Source organism: Condylura cristata, unplaced genomic scaffold, assembly GCF_000260355.1.
Source record: "Condylura cristata isolate star-nosed mole 26May11 unplaced genomic scaffold, ConCri1.0 scaffold00008, whole genome shotgun sequence".
Classification (NCBI taxonomy): Eukaryota; Metazoa; Chordata; class Mammalia; order Eulipotyphla; family Talpidae; genus Condylura; species Condylura cristata.
In genome coordinates this window covers 9,840,807-9,851,876 of record NW_004567109.1, presented here as the reverse complement: position 1 = coordinate 9,851,876, position 11,070 = coordinate 9,840,807, and the positions used below count along the sequence as shown (strand labels likewise).

Sequence of the window (11,070 nt, the reverse complement as noted above, 5' to 3'; positions counted from 1 at the left end):
TGCCGCTGTGACGTCACCCCACACACGTGCGCACGGACACGCGCGCACGCCCGGCAGCCTGGCCACGCCCAGCCCACGCGTGGCGCGCTCACCCACACAGGCATCCCGCCGCTCCTCGTAGCCGGCGCTGCACACGCACTTGCCGATGGGCACCAGCCACTCGCCCTCCGCGCTGCAGTACATCTTGGGCGTGTCCCGCTCCTCCGAGTGCCGCACGCACTGGCCCCGCACCTCCACCAGCGAGGACGAGTCGGCCCCCGTCACCGCCTCCGAGAAGGCAGCCAGGTTGCGCACCATGGTGGGGCACTTCTTGTAGTAGATGCGGAGAGACAGGATGGCCAGGCACGCCCCGATGTCCTGGAAGGCCAGGTAGAAGCCCCGCTTGCTGAGGGGGCCCACGCCGCGCACCTCCGTGTTGAGCTTGAGGCGCCGCACCCCCAGGTCCGCGCCCGTGAAGCTCTCGTCGGCCGCGATGGTGTCAATTTTCAGGAACTGGCTTTCCTGAGTGCTGGCGCCCAGGTCGCGGTCCGACTCCAGGTAGTAGAGGTTGAAGGTCTCCTTGCAGGTGCCCAGCACGCCGGGCATGCTGTTGCAGTCACGCAGGGTGAACTTGATCTCGGCGTAGACGCGCCGGGCGCCGTCTCGGGGCACCCAGCTGGTGCGCAGCCAGTTGTTCTGGTTGGGGCTCATGACGTTGCACACCTGGTAGGTGTGGATGGGCCGGAAGGACTCGTCCACCTCGTTGATGGAGTCCCACTGCGGGCAGAGAGCACAGTGGCCGAAGTGAGTCTGCGCCTCGTGCTCTGCCCCTGCCCGGCCATGCCATGTGCACAGCAGGGCCCTGGGGGGATGGGCGGGCCCGGCCTTGCAGACCTCTTGGGCCACCTCTTGGTCACAGCAGCACCACAGCCCCGCAGACACCGCGGTGGCGATGGCCAGGGTGCCTCCCTTCCGGGAAGGGTCGGCTGCTGTCCGTTTACAGAGGAGGAAGCAGAGGCTCAGCTGTTGAGCTGCCTGGCTGAGGGCTCACTGGGCACAGTAAGTGGCCCGGTCAGGACTGGACCCGAGGCCAAAGCTGCTGTAGTGGGGAGGGGTTGCTTGGGGGAAGCGAGCAAGCCCACTGGGCTGGCTCCCATATGGGCTGCCAGAAAACTCGTTCTAATGTGTGAAGCTGATCATGGTCCCTCCCCGCTGTCCCCCGGCCCCCCACCCCCCCGCCCGAGGCCTCAAAGCCTTCAGCAGTGCCCCATGCTTGTTGAGTGACTAGCTGATGGCAAGTCTCCCCCCTACTCCCCCAGTCTCTCCCCCGGATGTTGCTCGGCTGCCCCGCTAAGGTGGGGCTGGCCTGGGTCACACTCAGTCCCGGGATGGGCAGGCTGGATGTGATTGTTTCTGAGCCAGGGGCTGGTCAGGCATCAGTGACTCAGAAGTAATCAGACGCTATCAGCAGCATGAAAAGGCAGCCCACGGAGCAGGAGAAAATATCTGCAAATCCTGTAACTGAAAGGGGATTAATACCCCAAGTATGTAAAGAACTCCTACAACTCAACAACCAAAAAACAAACAGCCTTATTAAAAACGTGGTCAAAGGACATGAATAGCCGTTTCTCCCAAGATATACAGGAGGCTAAAAAGCACACGGGAAGATGTTCGACATCACTCACCATCAGGGAAATGCAAATAAAACCACAATGAGATACCACTTCACACCCGCTAGGACGTTGTTATCAAAACAACAGGAAATAACAGGTGTTGGAGAGGAGAGTGGGGCCCTCTCGCCTCCTCCTCGCCGCGAGGCCGCCGACTGGAGCCTGGCTGGGGGAGGCAGCATGGCGGCCTCAAAACATGAGCCGCCGAATCGCCACGCGGCCCCGCAACCCCAGGTCTGACTGCGCACCTAACAGGAATGAAAGCGGAGGCTCAGACAAATACCCACACAGCCAGGTTCAAAGCAGCCAGAGGCAGATGGGCGGTGGATGACTAGACAGAAGAAAGCGGATGGCCGCACAATGGTGTTACCAGCCTGCACAAGGCAAGAAGCTCTGGGGCTGCTACCACACGGGCGCCCCAGCATCATGGCGAGGAAAAGGCGCAAAGGGCAGGCGGTGCCGCCTTCCACGCACAGGGCGTGCTGAGTGCCCGTCAGACCCGCAGAGCCAGAGCAGGGGTGCCGCTGCGGGCTGGGTGGGGGCTGGGCGGCTTCCTGGGCAGACGGCTCGGACGCCGGGCGGCTGTCACACACAGTGAGTGCACTGGAAGCACTGAGCTGCCCACGGAGTGGTGACGGCAGCAATTGTGTGTATTTCACCAGAATAAAAGAGAAAGATGCACCAGACGCCCCCCCACTTCTGAGCACCCCACAGTCCGCCAGACAAGCAGGCGGAAGAAAGAACCTCTTGTGGGGCGGGCGGGAAGAGGCCCCGAGACACGGGGAAGGGTGACATGTTCTGCCAGCGCCCACAGCCAGGGCCCACCCCAGGCACGGCCACCGCGGCAGGGTCGAGGAATAAGGCCGGAGCCAGAGGCCGGTCCGACTCGGCTCGGGCTCTGACTGGACTCGGTGTGACCGTGGCTGAGTGGTTGGTCCTCTCTGGACTCCAGGGCCCGCCACTGCAAGATGCTCGCGCTGTTGGGCTGAGCTCAGTGGACGCCCTGGAGCCCGGGGGTGGGGGCACGGGGGCTTTGGGCTCCAGGTCACTCACAGCCCCTGCAGGGATTTGCACGCCTGATCTCATCTCTTGGGCCTCTACGTACAACTGACTTGGAACTAGAGAGCCTATTGCGTAAGGGGCCGGGGAGGCGGAGACTGCGTCTCAGGGCTCTGCAAATCCCTGGGCTTCTGCACTGTTCCACAAGCATGAGAGTGGGGACAAGGGCCTCGATCTTTCTTGCCTGACAAGAGTCTTTCCAACTGACCTCGCCTCGGACATCTATGTGAGCTGACCCTTAGCACCCGCGTCTGTAAAGTGGGGCTCAGTGAAGCTGGCGAGGATGAAAGGAGGAGGCTGCAAAGGGTTAGCGGGGGCTGGCACAGGCAGGCATCGGAGGAACACACTGCTGGACGCTGATAGGGCCGCATCTTCCCAGCCCGCCTGCGAGGCCTCCCGGGGCCACGGGGGAGCAAGCACAGAGACTGCGGAAGAAGTTATGACTCGCCTGTGCCCCTAACCTGGGCAGGACCCTTGCCCTGCACCCCAGTCTGCAGCCAGGACCCCTGGGCTGTGCTGTGTCACATCTGGGGTTAAAGTCATTGTCACAATTAATGGAGCACCAAAGAGCCAGCCAGCTGCTCCCTGTCTGTTTCCTGCCAGGGACCCGGATAAATTAATCAGCCCAATCTGCGTCCTCTCCAGCTGCCCCACTCGTGCCAGTGGCCCTGCCCGGCGCTGCCCTGCCAGCCACAGAGGCTGCTGCAGACGCCCAGGGTGGCACCCATTCCTGGAGACTGGTACCAGGGCAGTCTCGGTCCTGCTCTCCACTTGGGGCACCCAGGCACTCCCGGCACAGCTCCACTCTAGCCTCGCAGTCCCCTCCCCAGGCTCCGTCTTCCCCTGAATGCAGAGACCCAGCTGGGTGTATCCTATGCCCTCTCCGAGCCTTGGGCTTCTCTTTCATGAAGTGGGGTGGCTGGTGGCCCCGCATCTACTCCAGGGGTTGGGTGCCGAGTGTGAGACCACAGCCCAACACGCCCTCCTAGCACAGAACCGTTCAGGGCTTAGTGCCCCGGAAGGGGAGCTGTGCTGCCCGGCCCACAAAGGGAGGGTTCCAATCCTGGGTGTCCCCAGACCTTAGCAGGGCTACCGGGTGTCCCCAGACCTTAGCAGGGCCACTTAACCTCTCGGAGCTTCTGGGTTCTTATTCTTTTCATGCTTCATCTCACCAACTGTGCAGAACAGGCCCTAGGATCACCCAGGTGGTAAAGCAGGAGGCGGCGGGGAGGCCTGGCCTGGGCAGCACCATTAGGGGGCAGCACACGGCTCATCCAGACCAGCACCCCTGCCTTTAGGCTGCAGCCTGCCCGGCAACCTCAGACAGGCCTGTCCCAGGCTGTTTAACTGACTCCAGAATCGGGGGTGGTCCGAAGCCCCACCATAGCCAAGGGTTCCCCACCCAGCTGGCAGGAGAATCACCTGGAAAACTTATCAAAGAAAAGCCCTCCAGGGCCTTCCCCAGACTCCCAGCTATGGGCATCTGCATGTTCACCTGCTAGTCCCACTCAGGGGCAGAGTCTAGAGAACCAAGTGTCTCATCCGGCCTTCCCTCCTTTCTGGGCCAGCCCAATGTCCAGGGCCTGTGAAGACATGACAGGGGCGATGCAGGACTGTCCCCAGCCATCCAAAATGAAGACACAGACTCAGAGGGCCTCAGCACAGCCTCCAGGCCCAGAGATTCGAGCTCAAGTCCATCCCGTGGAACCTGTCCAATGGTGGGCAAGTCACTTCTCACTGCTCTGGCCTCAGCTTCTCATCTGTGAAGTGGGGTGGCTGCATGCAGGACTGTGTGGGCATCAAATGAGTCACCATCTAGGGGCCTAGAACATAAGTTGCTGTTCTAACTTCAACCCCCTGTTACCCTGAAAACCGAGCCCTGAGCTTGGGAGGGGGCAGAGACCCCACATTCCTTCCCAGCTGCTGGGTCTAGGGCCAATGCTGATCCGGCCTCCAGGGTTGGTCCCCTGTCACCGGTGGGGCACAGCCAGCTTTGCAGGGTCCTTTCACACCCATGCTCCCCCTTGGGCAGCCCTCTGGGACACACCCAGAGGGCACTGAGGAGCGACTGAGGCCCAGGGAGGGAAAGGCTCCCTCAGGGACCTCTGTCCTCAGGAGAGCAGGCCTGCCCAGGCGGCTGGGCTGGGCGCTCCTCCTGGCTACGGGCCCTGGCCTGCCCCTCCAGCTCCGGGCGCGTGGGGCGATGACAGCAGGCTCCGCCTACGGCTGTCCAGGGCAGAGACCCGCAGAGAGAGGAGCTGGGCTCCCGGCCCCGTCACAGGCTGCAGCAGCCTGGCTGAAAACTGCTCCCCACAGCAGAGACACTCCCTTCACAAACATTAGCTCCGGTGTCACTGCCGCCATCGTTATGAGTATTATCGTTGCTCTGTCCCCAGAGCCACAGGAGACAAAATGCTTGTGAGAAGCAGCATGTGCGCACGTGCTCATGTCCACGGCAGGAGCGTGTGCCCCTGGGCACGTTTGTGAGGGGACGTGTACGTGACACACGACCGCCTTCCGTACCCACAACGAGGAGGGCAGGCACGAGAGAGGGGCTGCTCCCCTCACCCCCCAGCAAGCCCCGGCTCATTCCGTTCCACAAAGGAGGAACCGAGAGCAGGAGGAAGGAGCTGGCCCAGGCCGCCCAGTCGTGGATGGCGGAGCTGGGGCTGCACCGGCTCTGGGGGAGGGGCGGGGGGACGGGCAGAGCAGCACTCCCAAGGGGCCGGGGCTGACCATGCCTGAGCCCCGGCCGGGGGCTCATCTCTGAGCACATGACCCACGGGGGCCTGATGGCCTGGGCCCAGGGGGGCTGCAGAGGCCAGGGCTGGGCACTCAGCACAGCGGGCTCATAGCGCCCCGATGGTTCTGATGGAAGAGACAAGCGGGGGCCTCCAGGTGCCGGCCGCTCCTGTGAGGGCCAGGCAGCCGGGTTGGGGGAGCAACCTCAGGGGCCGGAGGACTGGCTGGGGCGCCGCCTGGCCCTGGCCCTTGACACTGACCGGCAAAAGCCACCTTGGGCCAGGAGCCCATGTGGTGAATCTTGGGCGCATGTGAGGCTCTAGGACCTCGAGCTTGAGGAGCTGCCAGCCGCTACCAGCACTGGCTCGGTAACCTCAAGGCTGGGCTGTCAAGACATTTGAGCTGCTTTACCTGCTGTGTGTCTCTGGCGAGTCCCTGTACCTCTCTGGGCCTCTGAGGATAACAATAAGACTCTGCATTGCAGCCGCGCTCCGCTCACCGACGACCCAGGCCCCCAGCCCATCACTTACCCCATGAGCCGGATAGGTGAGCCAGCCCCAGTCTCCGTGGATGGTCGATGTGTCCAGCAAGTTCACTGCAAAACCGGAGACAAGGACGCATCAGACCGGGGCCCCTCCCAGCCCCACGGGCATATTGACGGCAGCCATACCTTCTGCTCTAGCCGCAGACATTCTGGCTCCGAGTCTCTGCCCTTTCTCAAGCCCCTGCAGCCAAGTTCTCTCGTCCTTGAAGCCTCCTCCACTACCCGGCCAAAACTTGACCGAAACTTCCAGAACACAGCTGCCGAGTACAGGCTGCCCTGGCTGGTGGTGCAGGGGAACAGGCCAGATCCCTGCTCTGCCCCTGAGGAACCTGGTGTCCTGAGCAGGTTCCCACTCTGCAGACTCAGTGTGCCCCTCTGGAAAATGGGGGTGAGAGCAGCTCTTGCCTCACAGGTTGTGAGCATGCCCATATGCTTGCTTCATTCATGGGGCACCAGCAAAAGCACCCATTTGCGCCCCCACTGTCAGGTCATCTCTCCCTCCAGAGGCTGGGCTGCAGCTTTATAAGCATCAGGGTTCCCAGGACGTGCCTCGGAGCGTGTCTGAGGTGCAGGGGATTGGAGGAGTAAGAGCCACCCACCAGAGAGCACCTCCTGTGTGCTGAGCTCTGCGAGGGGAGCTTGAGGGCTCCTGTACCCAAGGGTGCTGCTTCTCCTTTCCCCCTGAGGGGTGAAGACAGTGGGCCTAGGGGAGCTGCCTGAGCTCCTCGCTGGAGCCCACAGGTGGCACTCGGGGCTCCTGCTATGACAGCCACTGTCAACGTCACAGCCCAGGCAGCATGAGCCCAAGAGGCAGAACCCTGAGCAGTCGCCGGGGACTCTGAATGGCTGGCTGAAGGCAAGTCTGCTCCAAGGCAGAGCTGCAGGGAGGACCCAGCCAGGCCGCAGCAGCAGGGTGTAAAAACCACCTTTGGAGTCAGGCTGACCAGGCCCGTGTCAATGCTATGGCTTCGCAGCATGGGACCTTCAGACTCTGAACCTCAGTTTGCTCCTCTGGCAGGTGGGGGCAGTCGTGCCTTAGGAGCAGGGGTGGTGAGGTAAACCGTGAGGCCAGAGTCCCTGCCACCTTACCAAGTCAGTTCCCCTCCCCTGAGCCTGCCTCTCTCGCCTCCCTCCTTGTGTCTGGTCCCACCCACTCACTTTAAGGTGACAAAGGTGCAGGGCTGTTAAGTCAGGGCTTGAATCCTAGCTGGGTCTCTAACTGCTGTGTGTCCTCGGGCAAGTCCCTTTACCTCTCTGGGCCCCAGCTGCCTCTGGATCTATCAGGTTGCAGAGAGGGCCCTGGCTCCGTAGTCCACGGCTTTCATTTCACTTTCTCTTCCGTGTACTCCCTCCCCCAGCCAGCAACAGGGGCCTCCAACTCATCCATCAGCTGCTCAGGCAGGTCACAGAGGGTTAAAGCAAGGGCCCTCCTGGAACTTTCCCGAAGGGAGACCGGTATCCTTCTGCCTGAGATTTGCATAGCTCTAAGCCTGCCCCTCAGAGATGGAGACAAGTGTCCTCAGGAAATGTTGGAGTGAGGATGCTCTTATTTGCTGATTTCTTCCTCCTCTCGCCCTCCCCAACCCATTGTCAGGGACCCCAGAGGCCGCTGGAGAGAGGGCTTGCAGAGGCAGGGGGGCCTCTGAGCTCCACCCTGGATCCCCAGGACCAGAGGGCTCTGAGCACCAGCCCAGTCCACTGAGGGCTCTCCCCTCTCTAGCCAGCCCAGGCCAGGGGCACAGGCAGAGACGCCTTCCTGCCTCCCTCCCTCCCTCCCTCTCAGGCAATGGAGAGGAAAGTGGGTCAGGCAGCTCGCTCTTAGCTCTTCCCGCTGGCTGCTGGGAGGGGGAGGGGGGCACACTGCAGTCTCCCCCAGACCAGCAGGGACTAGTTTGGGGAGAAGGTAGGGTCAGGGGACCTCTGGGCACCCCCACTGCACCCCACACACCCCCTGTGGGTCTCAGAGCTAAGAGTCCCTCTCCGGTCTCCCCTGGACTCAGCTCAGCCCAGTCCCTACCCATGGGCAAGGCAAGAGAATGTCCACCGCTTGGCCCTTTGCCCTGGGAAATCCAGCACTCTGGACAGCAGACCCCACCTCCCAGGCCCTTCCCTTCCCTCCCCTTCCCCGGAGGCCCCGCCACATTTTCAGCTGATTCCGGAGCAGCCAGCCAGGGGCTCAGATAATCCAAAGATAAGTCAAATGTCGATTCTATCGGATTCTGGAAGAGCTATAGGATTCCAGGGTTGTTTGCTTCAATTCCTGCCAGACTCTTCTCTGTCCCTCCCACCTTCTGTCCCCTCATCCCTACCTCATGTCCTCTCCGGAGGGTGGGAACATGGAGACTCGTTCTCGGGAAGCTCCCAGCCCACAGAAGGCTTGGTTAGCTCACGAGAACTGCAGCTCTCCAGCCGCTGGCCTGGGCCTGAGTCCCCGTGGGACTCGCAACCACCAGGCCACCAGGACTGGGGTTGCTCCAGCTTCTCACACTGCTGGACCGAGGGCCTGTGTGACACTTGTGAAGTCACTTGCCTGCTCTGGGCCTGGCTTCCCACTTGCAAATGGGGGCACTGGGCTTGCCCTGAAGAGAATCCCTTAACTCTGCTGTGCCTCAGTTTCCTCATCTGCAAGATGCCTGTAAGCTGCTTGGGCTGCCCACCTGGGCTGCTCTGGGGGATCAAACGGGCCCCTTTCCTGCTCTGAGAAGCACAGATAATTCCTAAGCCTTTCCCGTTCACCTCTGGAAGGCAGTATGCCATTTCTTTTTTTTCTCCAGCACCGCCACCTTCCCCCACTCCATTTCGCTGAGACTAATACTTAAATTGATTTACATTCCCCGAGGACGCTGTGCAGGCTGGTGAGGCTGGAGAATTCAGGGTGGCCGGGGGATGTCAGCCAGGATGTGAGCGCCTGGGAGCTCACCCCAAAGTGGTGGATAATCCACACCAGGGAGTGATAAGGGGCTTCGAGCCTGGTGGGGCTGGGGAGGCATCTCTCTGGCACAGGGGTCTCCCCGGCCCTGCGAGGGACTGGAGTCGGGCCCCTCAGCCAGGGTAAGGCTGTCAGGGTCCCAGCTGGGAGGGCAGGGGCAGCCGTCTTGGGCTGGTGCCGTCCTATCCCACCGGGGCCAAGCTCAGGTCTCCACTCAGGTCCTGCCCAGCTGTGGGTACCAGAGGGGCGTGGGCTCGGGTCTGCACGCCGGGCGATGCCTCCTCTCCCCGCCTCTTTGGGACTGTGCCTCTCCCTCAACGGTCACCCTCTGCAAGTGCCCTCTCTCCTGGCCAGTTGATCCTCTGCGGGGAGCCTGGTTAAAATCCCCTGGGGGGGGGCTCTGGATTTGCTGGCTGCTCCTCAGAAAAGAGCTGAAACAGGAGTTGTGGTGTTCCACCCCACGCCCAGCCCTCCGGGGAGGCCCTTCTGAACCCTGCTGGGCAGAGAAAATGCCTCCTTTTCCTCCCCCAATCCTGGGAAAACTGTCTTCTCAGGCCACAGCTCCTAGAGCGCCCAGACCCTCTGCACCCAGTCTTGCCCTCCTCCCCGCTCACCCAGCCCCTCGCGTCCTGGTGTCCTTCCACCGCAGCTGCTGGTCTGCCCGCCCTCTCACTGCCCCCTGCCCCCCGCATGGCTGGGGTTCCTGTGGCGTGAGTTCACTCTGGAGCCATGTGTTTGCACGGGCAAGCACACAGGTTGGACGGCCTCCTTCCGGGAGCATGTTTGCATGTGCATGTCCCTGTGCGTGGTGTGTGTGCACGTGTGTGTGCCCACGTGCGTCCTGTGCAGTTCCGTGCCTCTGACTGTGGCTGTCGGGGAGAAGGGACTGTCCACGCCTGTGAGTCTCCGCAGGCCCGGTCTCTGTGTGAATGCTGGGAAGTGTGTGCTGTGGGTACTGCTGTATCTCTGAGCTGATGGTGCGTGAGGGGGTGGATCTGTGGTCTATGAATGTGGATGAAGAACAGGACTCTGGAGCAACCTGGCATCTGAAAGTTCACCCTGCCAGGGCGAGCAGGCAGTCCTCGATCTGGGTGTCTTCCTTGGAACCCTGCTCGGGCCACAGGGTCAGGCTTCATGGGCAGAGCTTTGCAGGGGAGGTCTAGGGTGGGGGCAGGGAGGGTCACAGAGTAGGACCCGGGATAGCATCCTGGGCTGGATGTGGAGTGTCCAGTGGGGTTAAGGAGTGTGTGTGTGTGTGCGTGTGTGTGTGTGAGAGAGAGAGAGAGAGAGGGAGTGTCCAGTGGGGTTAAGGAGTGTGTGTGTGTGTGCGTGTGTGTGTGTGAGAGAGAAAGAGAGAGAGAGAGAGTGGGAGGCCCTGGGTGCCTCTTCCCAGCTTTCCTTGTCCCCTCCCACCACCAGAAGGTCACCTCCCAGACCCTTTTAGTCATGTCTACTCCGTGTCCATCCCCTGCACCAGCACCCCCCACGTGCCCCGTGTCCCCTGAGTGACCCGACCACCTGGCACTGCCCCTGGACAAGTCTGCTCTCCAGGCCTTGCTGCCTCAGTCCCTCTGCGGCCCCCTCAGCCCTCTCCTCAGGCTGCTCCTCCTGCTACCGGGCTCCTGCGTCCCCCCACTGCTGTCCCTCCTCCTCCCGGGTCCTCCCGTCCCCCAGCTGGGCAGCTCCCAAGACTCTCATTCTCTGCCCCTCAATTCTGACTTCCCAAATGCTGTTCTGTACCCCCTTTTCTCAGGTCTCGGTCCCATCTCTCACTGCCATGCCCTTTTTCTTCAGGCCCAGAACCTCACCCCCTCGGGTGTCCCTGTGGTTCCCCAGTGACACTCTTGGCTGTCCCCACCCCTCTGCCTGGTCTTGTCCCTGCCCTGTCTCTGTCCCCTCGCTCCTCTTCACTTCTCCCCCAGCCCAGTCCTGTCTCCCCGCCCCCCCAGAGCCCCCAGTTCTCCGTCCCCAGCTCTGCATCCCTCAGTCCTGTCCCCATGCCTCTGTCCCTCCTCCTCAAGCGCCCCAGTCCCGTCCCCATCTCCACCGCTCTGCCTCCAGCTCCTGGTTCTTTCTCGCGGAGCCATCCCGCCCCCACCCAGGTCGAGGGACCGCCGGTCCCTGGTGCTCCGGGGTCCAAGAGAAGG

At 62.1% G+C, this 11,070-nt stretch overlaps 1 protein-coding gene across 1 annotated transcript in view; it reads right to left on the bottom strand.

Annotated features, from left to right (window-relative positions):
- The window catches only part of EPHA8 (EPH receptor A8), a 28,046-nt gene extending 21,904 nt beyond the window's left edge, over nt 1-6,142 (bottom strand). The window contains exons 1-3 of the mRNA XM_004678584.2: nt 6,121-6,142; nt 5,981-6,045; nt 93-756 (exon numbers count right to left, since the gene is read on the bottom strand). Of these exons, the coding sequence (XP_004678641.1) occupies nt 93-756; nt 5,981-6,045; nt 6,121-6,142 (751 nt within the window). The remainder of the gene's footprint in view (nt 1-92; nt 757-5,980; nt 6,046-6,120) is intronic.
- Between the last annotated feature and the right edge of the window lie 4,928 nt (nt 6,143-11,070).